The sequence below is a fragment of the Syngnathoides biaculeatus genome, chromosome 3 (genome assembly GCF_019802595.1).
Source record: "Syngnathoides biaculeatus isolate LvHL_M chromosome 3, ASM1980259v1, whole genome shotgun sequence".
Classification (NCBI taxonomy): domain Eukaryota; kingdom Metazoa; phylum Chordata; class Actinopteri; order Syngnathiformes; family Syngnathidae; genus Syngnathoides; species Syngnathoides biaculeatus.
The window spans coordinates 14,295,350-14,319,723 of record NC_084642.1 but is presented as its reverse complement, the minus strand read 5'-3'; the positions used below and the strand labels follow the sequence as shown (position 1 = coordinate 14,319,723).

Sequence of the window (24,374 nt, the reverse complement as noted above, 5' to 3'; positions counted from 1 at the left end):
ATAATTTATGGCTGTGGTAAGAAGCATCCTTCTGTGTAATTAAAGTGGAACCTGTTGTGAACCTGTACAATGGCCGAGTTCCTGCTAACTTCTTAAATAGTGGCCCTATCAGCCGATCAGGAACACTGAACGCATTCCATTCACTTAACTGTACCTTAACACTGTAATCATATTTATTTTAGTCTATTTTCTGAAATGTAGCTAGCTGTGTGAATTTGCTTAATTAACAGTGTGCTACACCTCAAAGGTTGCACATGAACTGTGATGTCTGCACATTACGCATAAATAAATCATTCAATACAATAAAATAAAAAATAAATCAATAAATCAATTAATCTGTCAGACTTTATTTGTATGTGCATTCCATCCAAAAATAATGCGACACGATGCGCTGTACATGATAGGGTTAGGATAAGTTATAATATAAAAATAAATTAAAAAGACCAGACACACTCTCACACATGCAGGTTAAAAATAATACGGTAATGACCTAATAACCTATCAAAAGAATTTACTCTTTTCTTTGGATTTTTAGGATTTCGAAGATGTGGGGGACATCGAGGCTGACCAGCTCTAAATTTGTCAGGGCGAGACTGGCAATTTTTATACCGTTTAGTATTAAGAGTGCTCTCTCTTTAGGGCCATTTTTTTTTTTGCATCGTTTTGTCATGTAACAGGTTGTTGAAAGAGCAGTAATATGCTATTTATGTAGATCGAGTGCAAGGTAGAATAGCTATGACAGGTTTCAGTTAGAAGGGCGAACAGTTGTTGGCATGAAATCTTTTGAAAAGAACCCGGAAGACCAAAGTCTCGTTTTATTGTTGTTGCCGCTTAAGAACCGGCCTGTCTGTTCTCACATAATCAGTCAAGCAGGCTCCCCTCCAGGCTGATAATTAACAATTTCAACCTCAGCGTGACCAAGATTCTATCCTGCCATATGTGACGATGCATAATTTAGCGGTCAAAGTTTGTCAGGCAAGCTTTGCTATACACTTGCCCTGATTTCTCGGTCTTTATTTGGGTAGTGCAGTTGCATTACATCCTATAGTGTTTCATACCTGTGTTGGATTTTCTCTATGGAACAAATTATGGATTTCCACTCACTGGGATTTGTAATTAGTTTGTTACAATATCACACTACTACTTCTCACCTCACCAAAACAATAAAACATACCTAAAGACAATAAAAATGACCTTGACATATAATAACATTATGACCAATCATTGGTGCTGCGGCAATGATTGATGCGTCCAATGATGCATCAAAAGCCTCTGAAAAGACAGCTAAAGGTGGTGTAGTATAAAATGGGGCAGGTAGAGTCGAAAAATGAGGGCAGGACTTGAACAGAAGTTTAAATCACAGCAAGAGGAGTAATCTCTGCCGACTGAGTTAATAGAATCGGGGATGATTTTAGAATCTCGGCAGGGTACTTTTCATAGGATACCATTATCAGACAAAAGTTAACTAAAATGTGTAGTGTCATATACTCTAGCTTTACTGCTACTGATTTTTTTGTTTTGTTTTGTTCCTTTTTAATAGCCCAAACATTGAAATTAAATAGCTGCGTAATGCAATGCAAGGGTTTTTATTATCAGAAAAAACTTTTCAGGACTTCTCTTAACGGTTACTAAACATCCCATGATCCATGTTTCATCTACATCATAATGCAACGTCTTACCATATGACATTATTCTTGTTGTTCCAAAAAAAAAAAAACCAGTACGTAAGAAACAATACACCTACAATGTCTTTTTACACACTCTACAGTTACTGTATATTATTAGAGATTACAGATCAATGAGAAATACTTAAAAGGTAATAAAGGGTTAACATAGAGTTACTTGACCCACTCGACTGGTCGCAACGGGGTCAGAGCACACACAAGTGTAAACAAGCTTGCACATATCCTGTTTCCCAGGTGCATTGAAAGCACGGATAGTACTATTCCCCCATGGCAAAATAACACTTGTGCCAGCAAAATCTGGTCACAGCTATCCAGCCCCACAGAAATGAAGCATAATTGATGTTACAAATAATTTTCAAGCGTTGCAAAGAGGGTGACAAAGCCAACTGTAGAACTCCAGAAGCAGCAGCAGCAGCAGCAGCCATAGTCCTCTGTTCCAGATTCCCCGTCTCATTCCAGTGATCCCTGCACAGTATTCTCTGTGAGCCTTGACTTTAGCGGTGTGATGTCACCCGGTGATGCCACGGCTGCCATATGGGCATGGCCATGACTTCCTTTTGTGACTGTGCCGAGCACTGCTGAGCTGCTGTATCAACAGAAAAACAAGGACGACTGAGAACAGGGTGTTTTCCATCTCCTACATGCTACAGTACTTTTGTTTTTACGACACACCTTTGAGCACTCAAGTTTGTCATTTTGGATGAAGGAGGCTTGATAAGAACAAGATAAATGTGCTGACTTATATTTAGGGATTTTTTTTTTGAGAGTCTGATTAACAGTAGAACACATTGAAGCGCACTCTTCTGGCCAAAGCAACAGATGGCAGTTATATCAGCGTAAAATAATGTCTTCTTCATATCAGACAGCCCCATGATTGACTGGCATCTAGTCCAAGGGTTTACCCAGCTTCTTGCCGGGAATCAGGTGGCGTAAGATCTAGTTTCCCTCAATCCTAATAAGCACAAGTTGTGCGGATGGACAGACAGACAGACAGCCCAGATGGATGGACCGATGGATCACGCTTGTGTTAGTTACCATCTACAATAAATCCAAAAATTCATCTACATTGAAGAAAATAAGTATTTGAACACCCCGCTATATTGCAAGTTCTCCCACTTAGAAATCATGGAGGGGTCTGAAATTTTCATCGTAGGTGCATGTCCACTGTGAGAGAGAAAAAATGAAAAATCCAGAAATCACAATGTATGATTTTTTACCAATCTATATGTGTGATACAGCTGCAAATAAGTATTTGAACACCTGAGAAAAGCAATGTTAATATTTGGTACATTAGCCTTTGTTTACAATTACAGAGGTCAAATGTTTCCTGTAGTTGTTTACCTGGTTTGCACAAACTGCAGGAGGGATTTTTGGCCCACTGCTCCACACAGATCTCTAGATCAGACAGGTTTCTGGGGTGTCGCTGAGACACACGGCGTTTCAGCTCCCTCCAAAGATTTTCTTTCTGGTTTAGGTCTGGAGACTGGCCAGGCCATGCCAGAACCTTGATATGCTTCTCACGGAGACACTCATTGGTTTTCTTGGCTGTGTGCTTCGGGTCATTGTCAGGGTGACAGACCCAGCCACAACCCATCTTCAATGCTCTGAGGGAAAGAGGTTGTTCTCCAAAATCTCACAATCCATGGTCGTGGTCATCCTCTCCTTCATACAGTGCAGTCATCCTGTCCCATGTGTTGAAAAACACCCCCAAAGCATGATGCTACCACCCCCATGCTTCACAGTAGGGATGGTCTTCTTGGGATGGAACTCATCATTCGTCTTCTTCCAAACACGTTTAGTGGAATTATGACCAAAAAGTTCAATTTTGGTCTCATCTGACCCGAAAACTTTCTCCTATGACTCTTCTGTATCATCCAAATGGTCATTGGCAAACTTAAAACGGGCCTTGACATGTGCTTGTTTAAGCAGGGGAACCTTCCGTGCCATGCATGACTTCAAACCATGACGTCTTAGTGTATTAGCAACAGTCACCTTGGAAACGGTGGTACCAGCTCTTTTCAGGTCATTGACCAAGTCCTGTTGTGTAGTCCTGGGCTGATTCCTCACCTTTCTAAAGCTGATTGAGACCCCACAAGGTGATATCTTGCATGGGACTCCACTCCGATTGCGACTGACTGTCATGTTTAGCTTCTTCCATTTTCTAATGATTGCTCCAACAGTGGACCTTTTTTCACTATGCTGCTTGGTAATTTCTCTGTAGCCCTTTCTAGCCGTGTGGAGTTGTATAATTTTGTCTCTGGTGTCTTTGGACAGCTCTTTGGTCTTAGCCAAAATTTGAGTCTTACTGATTGTATGGGGTGGAGGGGTGTCTTTATGCAGCTAACGACCTCACACAGGTGGATTTGATTCAGGATAATACATGGAGTAGCAATGGACTTTTAAAGGTGGACTAACACGTCTTTGAGGGTCAGAATTCTAGCTGATAGACAGGTGTTCAGATACTTATTTGCAAAAAAACATACATTGTGATTTCTGAATTTTTCTTTTTAGATTATCAATCTCACAGTGGACATGTACCTACCATGAAAATTACAGACCCCTCCATGATTTCTAAGTGGGAGAACTTGCAATATAGCAGGGTGTTCATATACTTATTTTTTTCATTGTATGGACATTGTGGTGTAATGCAAGCCTAAAAAAAAACAGCTATGCTCAACAAAGAAATACCATCAGTACAAACCCGCTCTCAGGCTTTATATTTTCACTGTTGGACAGAATTCTGGTATGTCCAATTATGATCATATATTTTTTTCACAAATAAATACTAATGGTCAGTCTCCACATGATCTACTTTAACAAATTATGATCCAAGCTAAAATGTAGAAAATTGCATTAGGTGAACTTTTTTAACTCACTTTGGCACTTCATCTGTCTGACAAATTATAGCTAAAGCCCAAGCGTCATCCCTATAAACATATTAAAATAGATATTGTAATGAAAAATACATAATATTATTCACTTCAATGTCTATACGAAAAAATAAATGTGAGCGGAGAACGTGTCATCCATGCGCAAAGTTCCAGAGGTGTCATTCTACTATATCCAAGTGGTCCCCATATTGGCTGCATCCTCCATCCGTTGACGTCACCCGGACATTCGCCAATGAAAACAAGCGGTGCACTCTCTATGGGAGACGAACACGTCCCTTCTGACACGGAAGCTCTTTTCGAAAAGGACAACACCACACAACCGAGTGAAGTTACCGGGGCAATATTACAAAATTGTTTCGAGCTCTCGGGGCAATATTACACTATTGTTATGAGCTAAATTCAGATGATATGCGATCGCGGCCAAACCGCATCCCCGTCCGATCCACTTCCGCGGCGGAGATGAGCCATCGCGGCTCATCGCAGCTGGCCGGTGTGGCTTATGACGGAGCCAAGCGGTGCTGCTTTAGGGGGTTGTTCATAGACGCCGCACTACGCAATGAGCAACACAGTCGAGCCTGGGCGCATGCGGCTGAGTGAGGCATTCTCGGCTAGGTTCTTCAGAGCCGCCCCCGTCTGCAAAGCCCGACATGCAGCCTTCACAGAAGCTGTGACCGCCGAATGCGGCGCCTCAGCCGGTGTGGCTGATTTTCAGTGCCGTGGTGGCATATAATGGAGCCGAGCCGTGCTGCTTTTAGGGAGATGTTCATAGCCGCCGCAGTACTCCAACACCGTCGAGCCGGGCCGCATTACTGCGCGCACGCGGCTGAGTGAGGCATTCTTGGCTGGGTTCTTCAGATTTGCCGGCGTCCGCGCAGGAACCCGACCCCGTCCGACGCGCACATGGACATATTTCGTACGCAGATCTTATGTTATGAGAGACTGACTGCGTGGTCCGCCCCAAACTATTATTTTTTTTAGTAGCTGTTTACACACCTACCTGTCATTCGGAACCCACAAAGCTCTCGTCCTCTGCACCCGTGCAATCCATTTTTCACAACAAACCGGGTCTCTTGCAAACTTATGAAGGCTAAATCCATTCTCCCGAGTGTTCAAGCAATGTCCAGCAATGCAATGAGCCGGCATTTTGGCTAACACGAAGGAACAACGAGCTACCTTCCCGGAGGTTAAAACTAACGGAAACAACCGAGTCCACTCGGGGGCACCGCTTTCCTTTACGTGACTTCCTGCTTCTTCTCGAAAACAAATCCCTCGAGGGGATTTTCACGGCGGGAGTTACAAAAAGCTGTATATGTCAAAATCATGTTTTGTGGTGAAAAAACACATGGGCACATATTGGCTGACGTTTTTTAATTAATAATATACTAAAAATCATCCATTTCATGACAGTAGCCCTTTAAGTATAACTCAACTCAATGCATTCTTGACCGTGCAGAAGCCTCTGAGCACTATTTTACCTTAGGATTGAAAGTCTGTCAATTTTGCAGACAAATGAATAAAAATGGTCAATTATGTATATTTCAATAGGCTTGTTAAAAATTGATATGCTTTGTTGCACAAGGAAGCCCCTCAGCCACAGAGGTAAATTTGAGTGCAGATTGAGTTCCTTGTATAACACTGTCTAGTCAGCTCATTTTTTTTTTTTGGGTCACGATGATATGCATATCAGGTATGTGGTACACCATACCTCATACCATACACCAGAAAAAAAGGTGCTCATTTTTGCTTGATGAGATGTCACAAAAAGCTACTAAACGCACCAGAAGATACATGACAGCAAAAAGAAAGCCGTCACGAAGCATTCGCTAATAAAAATCCAGGATTTTGGCTGTCATTTTATAACTGCTCTTTGCCTTCGATTCATGCAGGGTTCATGCTCAAATCAAAATGAACTAGTCTGGATGAGAGTTCACTTAAAAGTGAACCGAGACCAACGCTTAAGGTTGATGGTCACTTGCTTGGGGTGCACCACAGTTTCCATGATAGTGTTCACACTTGACCGAAGGAACAGAAACCACTCCAACTGTGACAAGAGTGGCAACATTATTCATGTCTTTAGGATGACCTGTTAAGTACAGTACAGTAGTGGAAAAAAAATAGTATTCACATTGAAAGAAATAAAAATATGACATGCTTATTGCAGCTCTTGGTTCTTGAGGACTGAAGCTAATTCTATAACTTCCAGCTATAGTGTCCAGTACATTTCTGTCTCTTTATTACTAGGCTGCATTGCAAACATGCAAAATGTAAGACATTAAAAAAGGAAAATATTTGAATTCTGCCATCCAAAAATAATCCAGTACTGTTGACCACCAGATCTTTTTCCATATACCTAATGATACATTGCAGAGGAGCCACGTCTGTGCCCAACAGACTGGGGCTGCGTTAGCCATTCCTCAGGGGCTAGCTACAGATGACAATCGGTGCACCTGTTGCTAGGAAACATATAAGTCCAAAGCCTCTCTGGCTGGCTGAGGTATCCTTGTGCGTATTTAACCAGCTTAATTGAGTGCTGCTGCGCCCACACAAATACAAGGAGCACTTTGGTATTACCTGCTGGCCATGGATGGAGGCAAGCAGACAAGACAAAGGCCGGCAGATTTAGCGAAAGAACACGAAACTTCATCAGATTAGTCCACATGTAACTGTACTACACAATAAGTGTGTAAAATCACAAATGGATGAAAACAATTTGCTAGAATAGAGTGAACCTTCCAAGGTTGAACATACTAATCAGTTCTAGGACAATGATTGGCTCTCTCTTCATATTCCAAAATATTTTTCCCATTACAGGTACAATAACCATTTAAAGATAGCCACTGAATTATCAATCCATCAATTTTATGTACTGCTTTTCCTCTCTAGGGGCGAGGGTGTGCTGGAGCCTATCCTAGGTATATTCAGGCGAGAGGCGGGGTACACCCTGAACTGGTCACATTCACACCTAAGGGCAATTCAGAGACCTCGATTAACCCACAATGCATGTTTTGGGGATTTGAGAGGAAACCAGAGTACCTGAAGAACATTCAAATTATGCACAGGCAGGGCCGGGATTCGAACTCTGGTCTTCAGAACGGTAAGGCAGGTGTGCTAACCAGTCGCCCACAGAATGATATGGTTAAATAAAGCTCACCACATATGACAATTCAATCTTCTAGACTTTGCATAAATTTTGAGGCTGATTCTATCGAGGATTTTGGTTGAAATGCAAATTGCGGAGCAGTTGGCACTGAAATCATTATCTAGTCTACTATTGCTATAATTTATACATCTTAATTTGTGGTTTGACCGTGAATATGCGCGGCGATTTTGATTGCTCAGCTTCGCTCGCTGCCTTTTTGTTTTGCAGGCCATTTATTTCTATGCGCCGCCTCCCTAAATAGACTGGCTGTCGTAATTGGCACGGAGACAACAATTCACAGCTTTTCACTCGAAGCTGCTGTTGCTTTGCCACCGGGCTCTATTTGATATAAACACAGTTAAAGCCGTTCACCGTAATCAGTCGTCTTTTCACTGCGAGGAAGCCAGTCACGAGGAGTACGAGTTTTATAGAGAGGTTGCAGGAGGATAGAATGGGACAGGGGAAGGAGGGAGCGCAGACCCGTCCTCCCAAGGCCATATACAGGTCTGATGCAGTATACAGTAAATGCTTGTGCGTGTGCATGCACATGTATTGACCTTGTTTAAACAAACAGTCAATGGGCTCCCTCTGCCCTCCCTAGCGTGCTGGGCAAACAGCGAACCGCTCAGATCAACGCAGTGGACATGCATGGCAAAAAAAAACAAAACAACTGGTGAATAGATAGAAGAGCGCTTTTCAAAACAATTCCTTTCATAGGAAGTCCATCCATTCCCGATGCAGACAGATGGCAACATAAAACTTTTATTCACTCTACAGGCATTTTAAAATTCCCAATTATTTAAAGAGATGTTAACCACAGTATAATGCAACCATTGATCCTTTTTTTTTTATAGCGCTTCTCATTAGTGTCATGGTTGAGCTGGAGTTGATACCCTCTGACTTTTGGCAAGGGGCGAGGTACACCTTGAACTGGTCTTCAGGCAATCGCTGGGCACGTATTGAGAAAACAGCCACCCGGACTCACACCTATGAACAATTTGTGAGAGGAAGGTGGAGAAAATACATGCAAACACAGATTCCACATAGTAAGGCCAGTGCTGAGATTCAAATGCCAAACCTCAGAACTATGAGGCAGATTTGCTAACATCTATTCGATAATAAAACTAATTAATAATAAGTAAGTAAGTTTCTTTTGGCTTGTCCTGTTAGGGATCGCCACAGCGAAACATCTCAGATGTACGCTCATATTTGTTTGGCACAGTTTTCACGCCGGATGCCCTTCCTGACGCAACCCCTCTTGGGGAGTAGAGGCCCCCAGTGAGATACGAACTCACGACCTCTGGTTTACCAAACCAATGCTCTAACCGCTGAGCTTGCTACATTAAAATGGGATAGGCATCGTGAGGATAAGCGGTACAGAGAATCGATTAATGAATAAAATGAACCTATCAAAGAAGAGGGAACTTAGCCAGAATTTAAAAAGACTTGTACATATGTCTGATAGTAGGGAACGTAGCAGGGTGGGTTGTTTGTGGTCGTATATTCAACATGACACTTGTTGGGAATGCATATTTGTATTTGAGTTTGAATTAATTGTATACTTCTGAATCATATTGTACTTAGCAGTTAGTCTTCCTTGTCGCAGGAAGTAAAATGTCAATTCTTTTAGTTATACCGTAGTCATAGTTCATCTTTTCCATGACTGATTTTCTCCTAATGTGACAAACAATCACAAAAAGTCTCAAGAGATTTGCGGAGGTATGTATGCCATCTTACAAACTCATAAAAACGACCTTCGACGTTGCCATCGTGTTTGTTTCCTCATCTGTCCCATGCATACACAAACATACTTAAGCCCAACTATCCACCCCTGAAGAACCAGCATTACCACTAAAGTCAACGAGCTCCATCCCAAGCTCGTCCTGCTTTCTAGCATAAATTGAAGAGCGGCAGCTTATGTGCGTATGAATCTCCTTGCTCACACACATACATACGCACACACGCACCTACTCGATTGCATACACAAAAAGTCTCACCATGGAAACGGTGCAGCAACACAGGGAAACAACTTAGCAGAGTCAGGCGCAGGATGGATGAAAGTGTCGAGTTACGGCCCGACCTGAGGTGGACGGTGACAGAGACTTGTGACAAGAGTCACGAAGCGAAATCAGTACCGCAGAGTGTTGGTGACAGATAAACAACAAATTACTCGTGCAACACCCTCCCTGTTTGAAACAGTTTTCAATTTTCACATAAGAAATGATAAAAAGATGGATTAACGTTGACAGGGTAAACAAGATAGAAGATGAATGAATGGATCGATGGATGTTTTATGCTTGGAAAAGTTAAGCAGCCTTCATGTTACCATGACTGTACAGAAACAAGACCAAAACAGTGACATTTTATCAAATACTGCAAAAATAATTAAATATTTTACTTGCGTAGGACAAATAGGCAAGCTTTGAATTTACTCATGTTACTCACTGTGCACCAATTTTGGGGGCGATGCTAAAGCACTAGATCATGGGTGCCCAGACTTTTTTACCCCAAGATCTACTTTTCAAGCAGGCAGAGTTTTGCGAGCTACCGAGGGGGGTATGATGATGCTCCCAAACCGTTTTAAGGCTAATGTTATGTTGCCTCCTATATTTAAAATACAGAATTAGATTTTTGTGCACTGTTTTGTCTGTGCTTTCATCCTGCATCAGGCTGTGCCAAGGTGGAATTTTAAAATTACACACCATCTCATCCTGCACTTTCTACTTTGGCTTCAGACCAGACCTTTCGCACTCGGAAAAGAGAAAATCTCATCCAGTTTAACCACTTTTTCTTCGATTATTCACATACTCCGACAGTCATCCCATCTTAAAACAACAGCATTTCTTTTTAAATTTTCCACATTAATATTTAAAATAAACATAAGCAGCATGTCTAGCTCGTCTTTGCTCTACGTTGCCCAGACTGTGTTGTGAACTAAAGCAGTGGTGGACGCTGTCATAATAAAACACATTGATGGGCTGCGTAAGTACTGTAACATTTGTACTGTAATTATGAGAGAATTATGAGAGAATGTCTTTAAGAGCGGGGATGGGGAGCAGGTGTAAGGTAAACTAGGAAAAAGAAAGTGTGGCAGAGTAGCGGTCATTGTTAGAGCAAGTTCCGTGTGCTGCCTAAAAGTAACCAGTGGCTTTTCATTTTTTTACAGTACGTATGTGAAATGTGCCATTGGCTGTAACAACCAGTCATCCCTCACTCATTGAATCACATTGCAAAATGCCACAAACTGAATAGCTGTATGTTATACTTTCAGTTTGCATTGGATTACATATTTTTTTGTGCGCAGTGCAGAATATCTGCGAAGAGACTGCATCAGCGGTGCACTATTGCGCACGCGTGCAGTTTAGAAGGAACATTGGCATTTTTTTGGCATGCCATCCCGAGAGCACCCCTGCACTAGATAAACTATTGACCAGAAAGCCCCAAAAGTCAAATAAAACGAAGCCCAGTCCACTGACACTTACTGAATTGGCCTTTCTGGATGTACGCTCAAGGGAAGTCATTCATGATGCTGGTTCAATTTGAATTCCAAATTGCATGACCTTCAATAGAGTTTGACTTCAACTCACACATACACGTAAATAGAAACCCAACTTGTGTTTAGGCCAGGTATTACCTTGAACACATCTTTGCCGCGTGTACAATTCCATGTTTACATGCAGCGCGAGAAGATGTTTTCCCCCCTGAGCTCGTGCTCTTATTACTGGACCATCGGAACAGATGAAGGCCCAAAATAAATGGGGACTTTATATAGTGGGCGCTGGATATGTAACTGTATCCAGCTGTTTTATTTTAGGGGAGAGAGTTCATCCTCAGCCCAAACCCAGTCCAGCCAGAGGCACCAGCAGTGGTTACTGTTTGGTTAATATAGAAATGATCTTTATCAAGATCCGGTTTCTTGCTGACCCGCCAGGAAGGAAGATCCATACAGTTTGCTGTGGACAGCCACAGAAGATGATTTAAAAGTACAGAGACCACCCTCCTGCGGTATTTCACACTCCAGCACAGATTTACGGGGGCGACTCTGGAATGTGAGATGTCAAGAGTGCGTTTGTTGTGTGTTTTTTTTGTTGTTGTTGTCGAGACGCGTCTGCAACCGGGACCCTCTTTTACCCGTCCTAGGTGTTGCCTCCCCCCACCCCCGAAGACTGCTTGAACCGCCATTCGTCTTTTGTTGTTTCATAAACACATTGTGTTCAAGCTGGAACGCTACTGGGAGATGACTTGCACAAGGTCTAAAATTAACACGGGCCAAGTCCAAATTAGGGTAGATTTTCCATTTGGCGCATAAATATCTGAAGGCTGAAGGCAAATGTTTGGACTAAAATAGTCCGTGTCATAAAAGACGTTGTAGTGTGTCTCTACCACATTTGATGTCATTTACAGGCCGTCCCAAGTTGATACACACACCAGCATGCGTCTCAACATGCTTCAACTGTCTCAAGGAAGTTTCTAAGCACTGTTTATACTTTGAGAGCCAACCCAGTTCTACAGTGTGTCCATTCTTGAAATTTGTCGTTGGCGACCAGCTAGTGAAAGTTACAAATGTATTATGTGCCAGTACATAAAAGGGGCACATCAGAACCTCTTAAGATTAACACAGTCGATTTGTACGAGTTAAAAAAAAAAAAAAAAAAAAAAACACTTTGAAACTAATCCAGTAGTAAAATGTAAAAACCATAAAGGGTGACAAATAATGAGTGATACAGTTCAGCTTGAATGTGACTCCAAAAAACAAGAGTCAAAAAGCCAGAAAGAAAAGCTCACACAGTTTACCCACTTCCTGTGAGGTGTGCTGTGGTTTCGCGTGACGTGTACTGCAAATTTGCAGGTTTTCGGGAAAAATGAAGTCGTACAGAAATCTGAATTTGAACCGCCGTCATTTATGATGATGCAGTAGTGTGTTTTTTTTTTCCACGGTTTTTTGTTTTCTTTAGAAAACTAGTGCTACCGTCTCACCTTAACTGACCCACTTTTTCCCTATTCGGCTGCCATATTTCATCTAACTTTATCCTTATGAGCGACACAACCACAGTTGAGCTTTTTTTTTTTTTTTAAGTCAATGTTATTCTTCAGACTGTCCCCCTCCTTTATGTTTATTTTACGTTAACAGAGAGTCTTTTGACTCCTGACGGCTGGTATTTGGAGTGCCCTTGCATTTTTTAGAACTAATTATAATTATTGAATCAAAGAGAGAATAAATTGAAAATAATTTGCTTTTTAGAAACGGTTGCACATTTGGGTGAGCGACTAAAATAGTCCGTCTGTGTGGCAATTGTTAACAGTCAGTAAAACAAAAGGAGGCATTATTGTGGCCCTCTTTATCAGGGTTCCCTGCTTAGCTCGGACAGAACCCCTGGCCTTCTAAGGGCGTATTTGTCAACACACCATACGAAATCATAAAGAAATAAGAGAAACATTAAAACTCCAAGGAGTGATAAATGGGCCCTGGGACCCCTGCGGCCATTACAGTTGTAATGGTGGCAGGGAGACATGATGCGTTTGTATGAGTTTTTTGGAACTTGGCAATACAGGAGGAGAGTTTTGTGTTTTATTTTGAGTCGTCTAAGTTTGATGACATGATTAGACAGGAAAAAAAATGGAAAAAGTAAAATGAATTCAAGTTATGCATCACCTGACTGTCTACTTTATCTTTTTCAAATTTAATAGCAATCAGACCAAATTTCAAGAACGGGTTCGGAGACTCGTGAAAACTGCCGAAAAGACAGAAATGGCTCCTTCCACCCACACAACAGAATTGTCTTTTCAGATATGGATTTTTGAGGCTTTGTCTGTTCATAATGGTTGAATGAAAAAAATCCATTGTTTTGATGTGAAGGCTTCAGGGTGTTTTTTTTTTTTAAGCTAATTTTCACGTGGTTGTGTCCCAGGAAGAACATGAGTATGGCGAAACCCTCAAAATGGTGATTTATTGAGTTTAAGAATAATGACAGAGGCTATTACAAGAAGGTCTTTATAGGATAGCTTGCAGATTTAATGGTGAGTAGAAAGAATAACGGATGATTTGACCGCTTTTGTTTTCATGTTTACTTCCGGCCTGTGGCAAAGCATCACAAGATGATGGACTTGATCAGTTTTGGTGAAGTTTCCTGTCTTTCCACACAAACATCCCAACTCATTTTATACAGTTGGCAACACGTGCTGCTGCTGTTGCTGCAGATGAATGGTTTGCACGAGCGCTGACCGACCGCCTGGGCTCACTTGACGTGATCATGAACAAAACAAAGTGACAGTTGAGTTTTTCGGAGTGTAAAAAAAAAAAAATGGTGTCATTCACAGACTTGGGTGCATAATGACCTGTTAGCTTGTTACTAGCATATGATTCATGCTTTCATGTGGCCAAAGATGAGCACATTACTGGTTATTATGGATGCCACGTGCTACTCCTCACTGTAACTTCCTTCCAAATATATTTCAAGTGCCAGATATTGTATTTTACAACAAGGAATGATATTCTCTTCAATCCATACTTAGCATCTCTGGTGCATTTTTTTTTTTTTTTTTGCTGTTTTCTGTAATACTAATATTGACTGTAAGATCTAGCTTAAGCTCAAGCACACACCAAAAACTAGTCAGCCCGTAATGTTTTCAACGCGGCGCACAGTGAAAAGATGTAGTGGAATACACAGAATGCGTCTAAACATCTCTCGGGTCTTTGCTTCACAACGGAGCCGAGGGCATGGAAAATTGTAGCTCAGATTGAAACACTTTTAGCAAATGACTGGATTTAACTGGTGCCAAATAAAAGATCAACAGAGGTTTTGTGCTGTATTTCCTGTTGAGCAGTACTATCTGGACTTAAGTCAAATCTGTTTGAACTCTTAAAATGTCATAGCTGTGGAGTAAAGATAACGTCAGTCTGATTTGCATTATATTTTCTGGTTGTGGTTGTTCATGTATTTTATAAGCAATGATAATTTGAGAGGTTCCCTCATAAATAGCACGTGAATGCTGAGAAACGGCAGTAAAAGAAATATATGGACTCATGACACGCATAATGTATTACGGCGATCCCAAGATTTCATGCAAATATTTCTCCTAGGGGCTTTAGGGAGTATAAGAATAATAATTTCCACTGCTCGGCTCAGTTCTGCTCACCTCTTTTTCAGCAGAAGCAGACAAATTGTATCCCACAGGCGACTGAAGGCAGCAAGAAAACGGAATGCTGCAGTAAAATGTAGACTTTGGACCATAGTACTCCAGCGCCCATAGTTCAGCTACACCAACAGGATAAGCTAATGTTAGCATCTGTGTTTTTTTTTCTTGTAGTGTCTGGTTCAAGCAACAGTTTACACCACCTATATGGTATCTGCTGGTACTCGCTTTTGCCAAAAGAAAAGCACTATAAGGTGGCCAGAATAGCAGTACCAAGCTGGGTAGTTAACATGCAGTGGAATAGGATAATAACAGGCATAAGTACTATGATGTGTTTTCTGCGCTTACGTTTGAATTCTAAGTCTGATATTTTGGATGTGATCAGTTGCGAATTGCCTTTTGCTTTCACACACTGTAGGTCAGTGTAGTTCAAGGCATGATTGTGACTACACACATGCCTTTTCACTCAGGTTGGTTTTGGAACAGCATATGAATATCCCACATGTTGTCCTTTCAGTAACCACAATATTGGACGGAGCATTGACGCGGTGGCATGTGACGCAAAGCTTAGAAGATGGGGTCAGTAACCAGCTGAAGTTTGTGTTCAGGCTTGGCAGTTCTCAGGGTCCAAACAGCACTGAAAGGCCTTGTTCCCTTCGGTGAGCCCGTAAATGCTGCACGCGGATAGGTGGGGGGTGGAACTATGAGGGCAGTGCAGGGCGTGCAAATTTTAGCGGGGGTGCCATCCCGTCGTCACCGGCTCTGCCAAGCACAACATCACAACAGTAGTAGGATTGTGCAGCTTCTGGGTTGCAGAAAAAACAACGTCCTGCTCTCATTTCCATTTTGCGCTCAACTCTACCAGACATGCAACACTTTCCGCCTTCAAAAAGCTCACCTGTCTTGAGTAGAAAACAAAGTTCCAACTCTCAGGACAAATGGAGAAAGCATCTGCTTGCCGGGTGTGCGAGGCCAGCATGGTTGGCAGGCGTGAGACACTGGATTTGAAAAGGACGACAGCATTATTACTGGCAATTTTCTTTCCTTGTCATTCTGACTTGAACTGTGAATAGGCTTTGTATATACTGTCCTTTAGAAGAAACTGCATCGTTCTACTTTTTGGGTTACGATGTACTGTCCCCAAGCTGAGACCCTGAAAGTTACAGCCTTGTCACTAAAATTCTTCTTCTGTACAGGGTTATATTATTTTTAAATAGTTTGCCTTAGGTCCAGTATTCACATCACATTTCACTGTCATGAAATGCATGATTTTTAGTATGTTATTAATGAAAAAACAGCAGCCGGTATGGACCCAGCCGTTTTTTCCCCACCACAAAACGTGGTTTTGACGTATATGGCTTTTTGTAACTCCCGCCATGAAAATCCTCTCGAGGGATTTGTTTTCCAGAAAAAGCAGGAAGTGATGTACAGGGCAGTAGCGCACTCAAGCGGTCTCGTCTGTTTATACTAGATTTACCTGCTGGAAAGTAGCTCGTTGTTCCTTTGTGTTAGCCAAAATGCCTGCTTGTTGTATTGCTGGATATTACTCGAACACTCGGGAGGATGGATTCACTCTTGACACGTTTCCAAAAGATCCGGTCCGTTGTGAAAAATGGATTCCACAGGTGCAAAGGACGAGAGCATTGTGGGTTCCAAATTACAGGTAGGTGTGTATACAGCTACTAAAAAAAAAGAAAAAAACAATAGTTGGGGGACAGGGGGTCCGTAATCCGCAAGTCAGGGATGCTAAATGTGTCAACGTGCGCATCAGAAGGCTTTTGTGTAGCAGCTGCTGAAAGATGGCCTCAGCAGGCCTTGTGGATCGCCACCGTCCTTGTTGACAAGGCCGAGCCATACTTGTGAATCGCAACCGAGCTTGTCAACAATGCCGAGCCACGGTGGCTCATCTCCACGCAGAAGTGGATCGGACGGGGAGGCAGATTGGCTGCGGAGTCGTCGTCGCTCGCAGGTGCTGTTGTTTTTATTACCGCCGCACGGAGGCGGACCGGGCGGGGAGGCGGTTTGGCCGTGATCCGCTTATCATCTAAATATGGCTCAAAACGATAAGGTACTATTGCCCCGGTCACTTCACTCGGTTGTGAGATGTTCTCTTCTTCGTAAAGAGCTTCCGTGTCTGAAGGGGTGTGTCCTACAGTAGGGGCCACAGCGTGTTTTCGGTGGTGAATGTCCGGGGTGACATCACAGGCAGTAGATGCAGCCAATGTAGCGACCACTTGGATGTCGTATAACACTTCCGGAACTTTCCGCATGGATGACTCGCTCTCTGCTCAGATTAATTTTTTTCGTATGGACATTGAAGTGAATAATGTTATATCTATTTTTAATTACACTATCTATTTAAGAATGTTTATAGGGATGACACTTGGGCTTTAAGGGTGTGGTGTAGTCTAACCCACGCCTTGAAAGACAGAAATGCTGTTTTAATCCTCTTTTTCAAACTTTTTTTTTTTGCCTGAAACTTTCAACTCAAATGAAATGGAGCCTCTAAAGTTGAACACCTTAAAGTTGGACAATTTGGAGTTGAACAAAACCTTTTTAAACAGGATATGCGTCTAAAATATGTTCCAGGTTTTTGGTGGGGTTGTTTTTTTTTGCTGCTTGTGTTCTTGAAACTAATATCTTTCATCTCGTGAAGGCAATTCATTTTATTGTGAAGGCCGGGTGGGTGTTTTAAAGTATGTAAGAGAACGTGGATAAGGCCATGGCTACAGAGGAGGGCTTCACCGTGGGGCGCCATCTTGAAATCGTGTGAACATGACCCTCCCTTGTTGTTTGCTCATTCCAACTGAAATGGTCAGTGTAGTTGTACTATCTATCATAATGTGGAAAATCTGAGACCTACACAACTGGGCCATATTTACTTCCATCAACACACTGCGCTATGTAACGCTGTGTTTCGTGTGCCTGTGTGTCACTTCATGGATGCATTCTGTTCACGTTGATTATCACATTTGGTTTGATGTGAATGACTACTTAGACCACTCACACGATTCTTTTCAATCATAATCTAATTGATGGTGGGAGTTCTGTAGTTATTACGTTAGAAAGGAACACTGATTGCCCTGGTATTCTTTCATTTTATAATCTATCTATTTTCTGAGCCACTTATCCTCAAAAGGGTTGCAGGAGTGGAGTTATCTTTGGGCAGGAGGCGGGGTACACTCTGAACTGGTTGACAGAGACAGACAATAGTTGCACTCTCAATCACACCTCGGGGCAATTTAAGAGTCTCCAATTCATGCATGTTTTTGGGACGTGGGAGGAAACCGGAGTGCCCGGAGAAAACCCACACAGGCACGGGGGGTAAAATGCAAACTCCACATAGGCGGTGCCGGTATTTGAACCCCAGTCCTCAGAACTGAGAGGCCAACGCTCTTACCGGTCGCTCCACCATGTCACCTCATTTCATAATATCTCATTTTATTTTTGCGTCACGAAAGTAGTCCCGGACAAACTGCTAGGCAATTACTGGATGTGGGGCACTACCATCTCCTGGGCCAGGTATGGAAGAGGAAAATATATTGACTCTTATTAAATGAATCATCAGTTATAATGCCAAAACGCCAGATGAATATCCAGCGCTTTTGCCAAAACTACATCAACCTTGAGCTGACATTTCAAATGCCTCCCAAACTAAAGTCAGACAGTTGAATGTTTCTTTGTTCACACTTTTCAGCTGGACTCACATGTGTTTGACTCAGTGTTCCTGTCGTGTTTCAGCTGGTTGGCTACAACGAGAAGCCTGTCAACCTGCAGATGTTCATCGGAACAGCTGATGACCGTTACTTGAGGCCACACGCCTTTTACCAAGTGCACCGCATCACTGGGAAAACCGTGGCCACGGCCAGCCAGGAGATTGTGATCACCAGCACCAAAGTTCTCGAAATTCCTCTCTTGCCTGAAAACAACATGTCTGCCAGGTACGTCGCGAGCATTTCCAGATTGCAATTTTCATTCACGAGCTTCTCGTTGTGAGGAAGGTGCAATTTTGTTTCTAGAGTTTGCGGCTTCTTCCAAATGTGAACTTTTATGTATTTTTAATCTAAAACAACGGAAAGTGGTGAACATCAAAGTGGTAGAAAAATAAACTTTATGTGAATGTTTATGATTCTGCATCAATTCACTGATTATATTTGCATAAGGCCCTGGTTCATTTATTTACATTGGATTTAACTGGAAAGGATGCGGTCTGGACTTTCCCACTTATTTTACATTTTAAATTTAATATGACGCTCCCAAAAGCCTGCTGTGCTTGTATTTGTTTTTCCTCTGGATTTACAGCCAACAACTTTTCCTTCCTCTTTCCGCAGCATTGACTGCGCGGGCATCCTCAAGCTACGAAACTCAGACATCGAACTGCGAAAGGGCGAGACGGATATAGGGAGAAAGAACACCCGCGTACGGGTGGTGTTCCGAGTTCACATCCCTCAGCCGAACGGGAAGGTTCTGTCGCTGCAGGCCGCCTCCATTCCGGTAGAATGCTGTACGTCCCACACAGGCACACATACACACATGCATGCATGCTCACAAACACAATCACACTCACACAAAATGAACCATGCTTCTCTCAATTAATCGCAAGACACATTTTCACTTAGCAGCACTCATTTGTTCAGTTGCATATGATGAGAACATTTTTTTAAAGGTTGTAAAGTCTCCCAGCATATTTTATCAGTACCATCCACCACCACGAGAGGGATTGAGTTATTTTCATTTATGTAAAGCATTTTGCCTTGCATTCTTCTCAGTATGAAAAGCGCTTACAAATAAAGTTTGGGTTACCATCCCAACCATGCTATAGTTGAACTGATACAACTGACACTGCAACGCACGCAACATAAAAACAAGAACCAACACAAAATGTAGCCTTAAAAGTAAAAAGGATTGCAAAAAAAAATCACACATTCTGTTTTTTTTTTTTTTTTTTTTAATGGAAGTACAAAGCACCTGTCATCTTTCTAGAGTCTCCTCCCTCATTTTTCTTGGGTTAGTTTGGGTTTCAGTTGTGTCACAATGATGCAGGGTCATAAAGGAAACTAGTTTCTTTCCCTCTTTGTGCAATCTACAGTATGCTGTTTTTTGCCATAAAGTATTGTAGTTTAAAGAGCCAAAAACACGCCAATAATGGAAATAAAGTCCAGTTTAAAGGTAATTTCACAACTGCACTTCACACAACTGTCAGCTAACCCATTCAATTGTGTATATAATGGCGCGGCGCAAGGGCAAAACGGTGTGTAGCTGAGGTTTGCAGGCATGCAGTGTGGGTGTCTGCGGGAACACTGACAAATGTTACATTTGGGCACTGCACTCTGTGATGACATCTTGGTGCATCCATTTGCTAAGCTGGTGGCCAAGTGGATTCAGGGTAGAGAAACGTACCGCTTGGTAAAAGTGTGGTTTAATATACAGTGAAGAAAATGAGTATTTGAACGCTCTGCTATATTGCAAGTTCTCCCACTTGGAAATTATGGAGGGGTTTGAAATTTTCATCGTAGGTGTATGTCCACTGTGAGAGAGACAATCTAAAAAGAAAAATCCAGAAATCACAATGTATGATATTTTAATAATTTATTTGTGTGATACAGCTGCAAATAAGTATTTGAACACCCGAAAAAAAAACAATGTTGATATTTGGTAAAGTAGCCTTTGTTTGCAATTACAGGGGTCAAACGTTTCCTGTAGTTGTTCACCAGGTTTGCACACACTGCAGAAGGGATTTTTGCCCACTCCTCCACACAGATCTTCTCTAGATCAGACAGGTTTCTGGGCTGTCGCTGAGAAACACAGAGTTTGAGCTCCCTCCAAAGATTTTCTATTGGGTTTAGGTCTGGAGACTGGCTAGGCCACGCCAGACCCTTGATATGCTTCTTACGGAGCCACTCCCTGGCTTTCCTGGCTGGGTGCTTCGGGTCATTGTCATGTTGAAAGACCCAGCCATGACCCGTATTCAATGCTCTGATTGAGGGAAACAGGTTGCTCCCCAAAATTTCACAATACACGGCCGCAGTCATCCTCTCCTTAATACAGTGCAGTCGTTCTGTCCTATGTGCAGAAAAACACCCCCAAAGCATGATGCTACCACCCCCATGCTTCACAGTAGGGATGGTCTTCTTGGGATGGAACTCATCATTTGTCTTCCTCCAAACACGGTTAGTGGAATTATGACCAAAAAGTTCACTTTTGGTCTCATCTGACCACAAAACTTTCTCCTATGACTCCTCTGTATCATCCAAATGGTCATTGGCAAACTTAAGACGGGCCTTGACATGTGCTGGTGTAAGCAGGGGAACCTTTCGTGCCATGCATGACTTCAAACCATGACGTCTTAGTGTATTACCAACAGTCACCTTGGAAACGGTGGTCCCAGCTCTTTTCAGGTCATTGACCAAGTCCTGTCGTGTAGTCCTGGGCTGATTCCGATTTATTTGCGTGATACAGCTGCAAATATGTATTTGACAACCTGAGAAAATCAATGTTAATATTTGGTACAGGAGCCTTTGTTTGCAATTAGAGAGGTCAAAGTTTCCTGTAGTTGTTCACCAGGTTTGCACACAGTGCAGGAGGGATTTTGGCCCACTCCTCCCCACAGATCTTCTCTAGCTGATTCCTCACCTTTCCAAGGCTCATTGAGACCCCACGAGGTGATATCTTGCATCGGGCTCCACTCTGATTGAGATTGACCGTCATGTTTAGCTTCTTCCATTTTCTAATGATTGCTCCAACAGTGGACCTTTTTTCACCAAGCTGCTTGGCAATTTCTCCGTAGCCCATTCCAGCTGTGGGGAGTTGTACAATGTTGTCTCTGGTGTCTTTGAACAGCTCTTGGGTCTTTGCTATGTTACAAGTTTGAGTCTTACTGATTGTATGGGGTGGACGGGTGTCTTTATGCAGCTAACGACCTCACACAGGTGCATCTGATGCGGGATAATACATGAAGTGGAGGTGGACTTTTGAACGCGGACGAACAGGTCTTTGAGGGTCAGAATTCTAGCTGATAAACAGGTGTTCAAATACTTATTTGCAGCTGTATCACACAAATAAATCATTAAAAAATCCTACATTGTGATGTATGGGTTTTTCTTTTTAGATTATCTCTCTCACAGTGGACATGGACCTATGATGAAAATTTCAGCCCCCTCCATGATTTCTAAGTGGGAAATCTTGCAATATAGCAGGGTCTTCAAATACTTATTTTCTTCACTGTACAAGCAAAATAAACACCGCATTTCCTGTTTATGTGAATAAACATGAGTTAGAAACAGTGGCATTCTTTTGTCTTCAACCTCTGCTCTGTCTCTTCCAGCCCAACGATCGGCTCAAGAGCTGCCCCAAGTTGACAAATCTAGTCTGAGCAGCTGTCTCGTCAATGGGGGAGAGGAAATGGCCATCACTGGAAGCAACTTCTTTCCAGAGTCCAAAGTTATCTTCTTGGAGAAAGGCCCTGGTAAGAGCTTTGTTGGTGGGGGGTTTTGAAAGAAGAAGAAAATGACTGGACTTTGAGAAAAACCAAAGCTAAAATAACACTTTTTAGAAGTAAATAAATTGCTTGATTCATCAATGAATAGAACTTCTATTCTCAAAAGAGCTTGTTTAATTTACTGTAGCTATTGTAGGTCTAAAAATGTTCTTTGCAATCAACACAAGTCATAGACGTTGCCTGTTTTAAAAAGGGAGAGCATTCATTGAGTCAGTCACTGCCTGCCCCAACTACTGATGTTCTGCTGTGTTAAAAATCAAGCTTGCAAATGGGAGAAAGTCGAGTCGTGTGAGTGGCAGACCTTTGCAAAGATCTTTGAGGGGAATAAGGCACATGCGGAGGAATGTCTTCAGCTCTTTGAGGGATATGCGGTGAAGCATGGTTTACAGAGTGTAGTTAGCCTGTCAATTCCAAAAACACAAAAGCAAAGCGAAATCAGAAAAGAGTAAATGATGGGCACCGCCATGCATGAAGAAAGTGGACTGTAGAAGAAGGCAGAGAGACTGTGAACCAACAAGGAGTGGAAGATGATGATCATGATGATGATGATGATTGGGGTTTGTTTAAATGGTCCCCCTCATCTCAACTAATCTGCCCGCTTTAGTGTAGAAAGGCACTGATTGGAGTAATTGTAGCACTGGAAGAAATGAGAAAGAATGGAAGGCAGATATTTTTCCTAACTGAAAAACCACAGCAGTTGGACGATTTTAGGAAGGTACCATAAATGGCTTCAGTCTGACAGTGATCCCTAACCTCCATGCACATGTGATCCTACTTGAAAGAAAAACAAACTGAAATCAGCTTTTTCGTGTGTAGTTTTGAAGTCAAGAATGAAGGCCGAGACTAAGAGGAATTGGGACCAAGTTAGGAATTAAGAAGAGTCCACGTGAAGACTTTGTGGCGTTGGAAATAAGACCAAGTTCAGACCAGATTTTGAAGAGTCAATACAATCAGAACAAGATCAAGGCAGGCAGTCTTGGAGAATAATACTAGGTCAAGCCTTGTATGTTAATGTTTCTTGAAGTCTCCAAAATTTGAGGAAAATATTACAAAAAATAAACAGTACCGTGAGGATCAAAGATAAAAATAATTTCTCTGAAATGGTTTCAGAAATGTAGTGAGTGTTTTACAGTTCAAATTTAATTAACTACGATATTAGAACAAGACCCTAAAACGTAGCCTACAGGGAGTCCTCGGTCTACGACTGAAATCCATTCCTAGAGTAGCGACTTGACTCGAATTTCGACTTAAGTCAGATTCCACCATAAAAGTCAGAATTTACATCAAAATCCTTTCTATAATAAACAAATACATTGAAATAAACAAGATGATGTACTTAGCATGAGTGCTGAGAGGTGGATGGAGAAGAAGAAGAAGAAGAAGGGGAGGGTGTGCTTAGCTATTGCGAAAGACCCTGGTCTTCAATCCTCTCCATCTCGACAAGTATCAAAGAACCTTGTTTTGTGATCATTGTACACGACATACGAACGGAACCCTTCACATGCGCTAAAATACAGGCTTTGTCTTGAATATTTGTGACCATGGTTGACCAACTGAGGCTTTTGTGGTTTTTGCGTCTCTCCTTTCTCCAATCTTTTTATGATCTTGAGCTTCGTTTCCATGGTAATGCATTTTGTTTTAGTTGCAGAAGCACTGCTAAAAGTCACAGATTTTTTTCTTTGGGGCGCTAATGTCTAAAAAGGAGGGCAAAAAATGCAAAGGTACTCCCGGCACACAAACACGGACAAGCATTAGCCAGACAAAAGCAGCCGGGGACGGGCGTTGTAAAGTCGAATCGTCTAAAGTCAAGACCGTCTTAACCCGAGGACTCCCTGTTGTTTGGTCTTGGGGTCAAGACTGATCTTGTGTACTTGAACACTCCCAGATAGTGTACACGTTAGAATATTTGAGCAACAACATTTGTAATCCACAATGTTATGAGTACCTTTTCAGTTGGTTTTTATAATGTTCATAAAAGTACTTTTTTGTCGCTTTTATAGGAAAAGCAATATTTTAAGTGTTGGGAA

General features: G+C 42.1%; 1 protein-coding gene across 3 annotated transcripts in view; it reads left to right on the top strand.

The window, feature by feature from the left end:
* Window positions 1-24,374, top strand: part of nfatc3a (nuclear factor of activated T cells 3a) — a 73,244-nt gene that overhangs the window by 23,767 nt on the left and 25,103 nt on the right. For all 3 annotated transcript variants that reach the window (XM_061814467.1, XM_061814468.1, XM_061814469.1), the window contains exons 4-6: window positions 18,591-18,790; window positions 19,181-19,353; window positions 22,174-22,314. In XM_061814467.1, coding sequence (XP_061670451.1) covers window positions 18,591-18,790; window positions 19,181-19,353; window positions 22,174-22,314 — 514 coding nt within the window. The remainder of the gene's footprint in view (window positions 1-18,590; window positions 18,791-19,180; window positions 19,354-22,173; window positions 22,315-24,374) is intronic.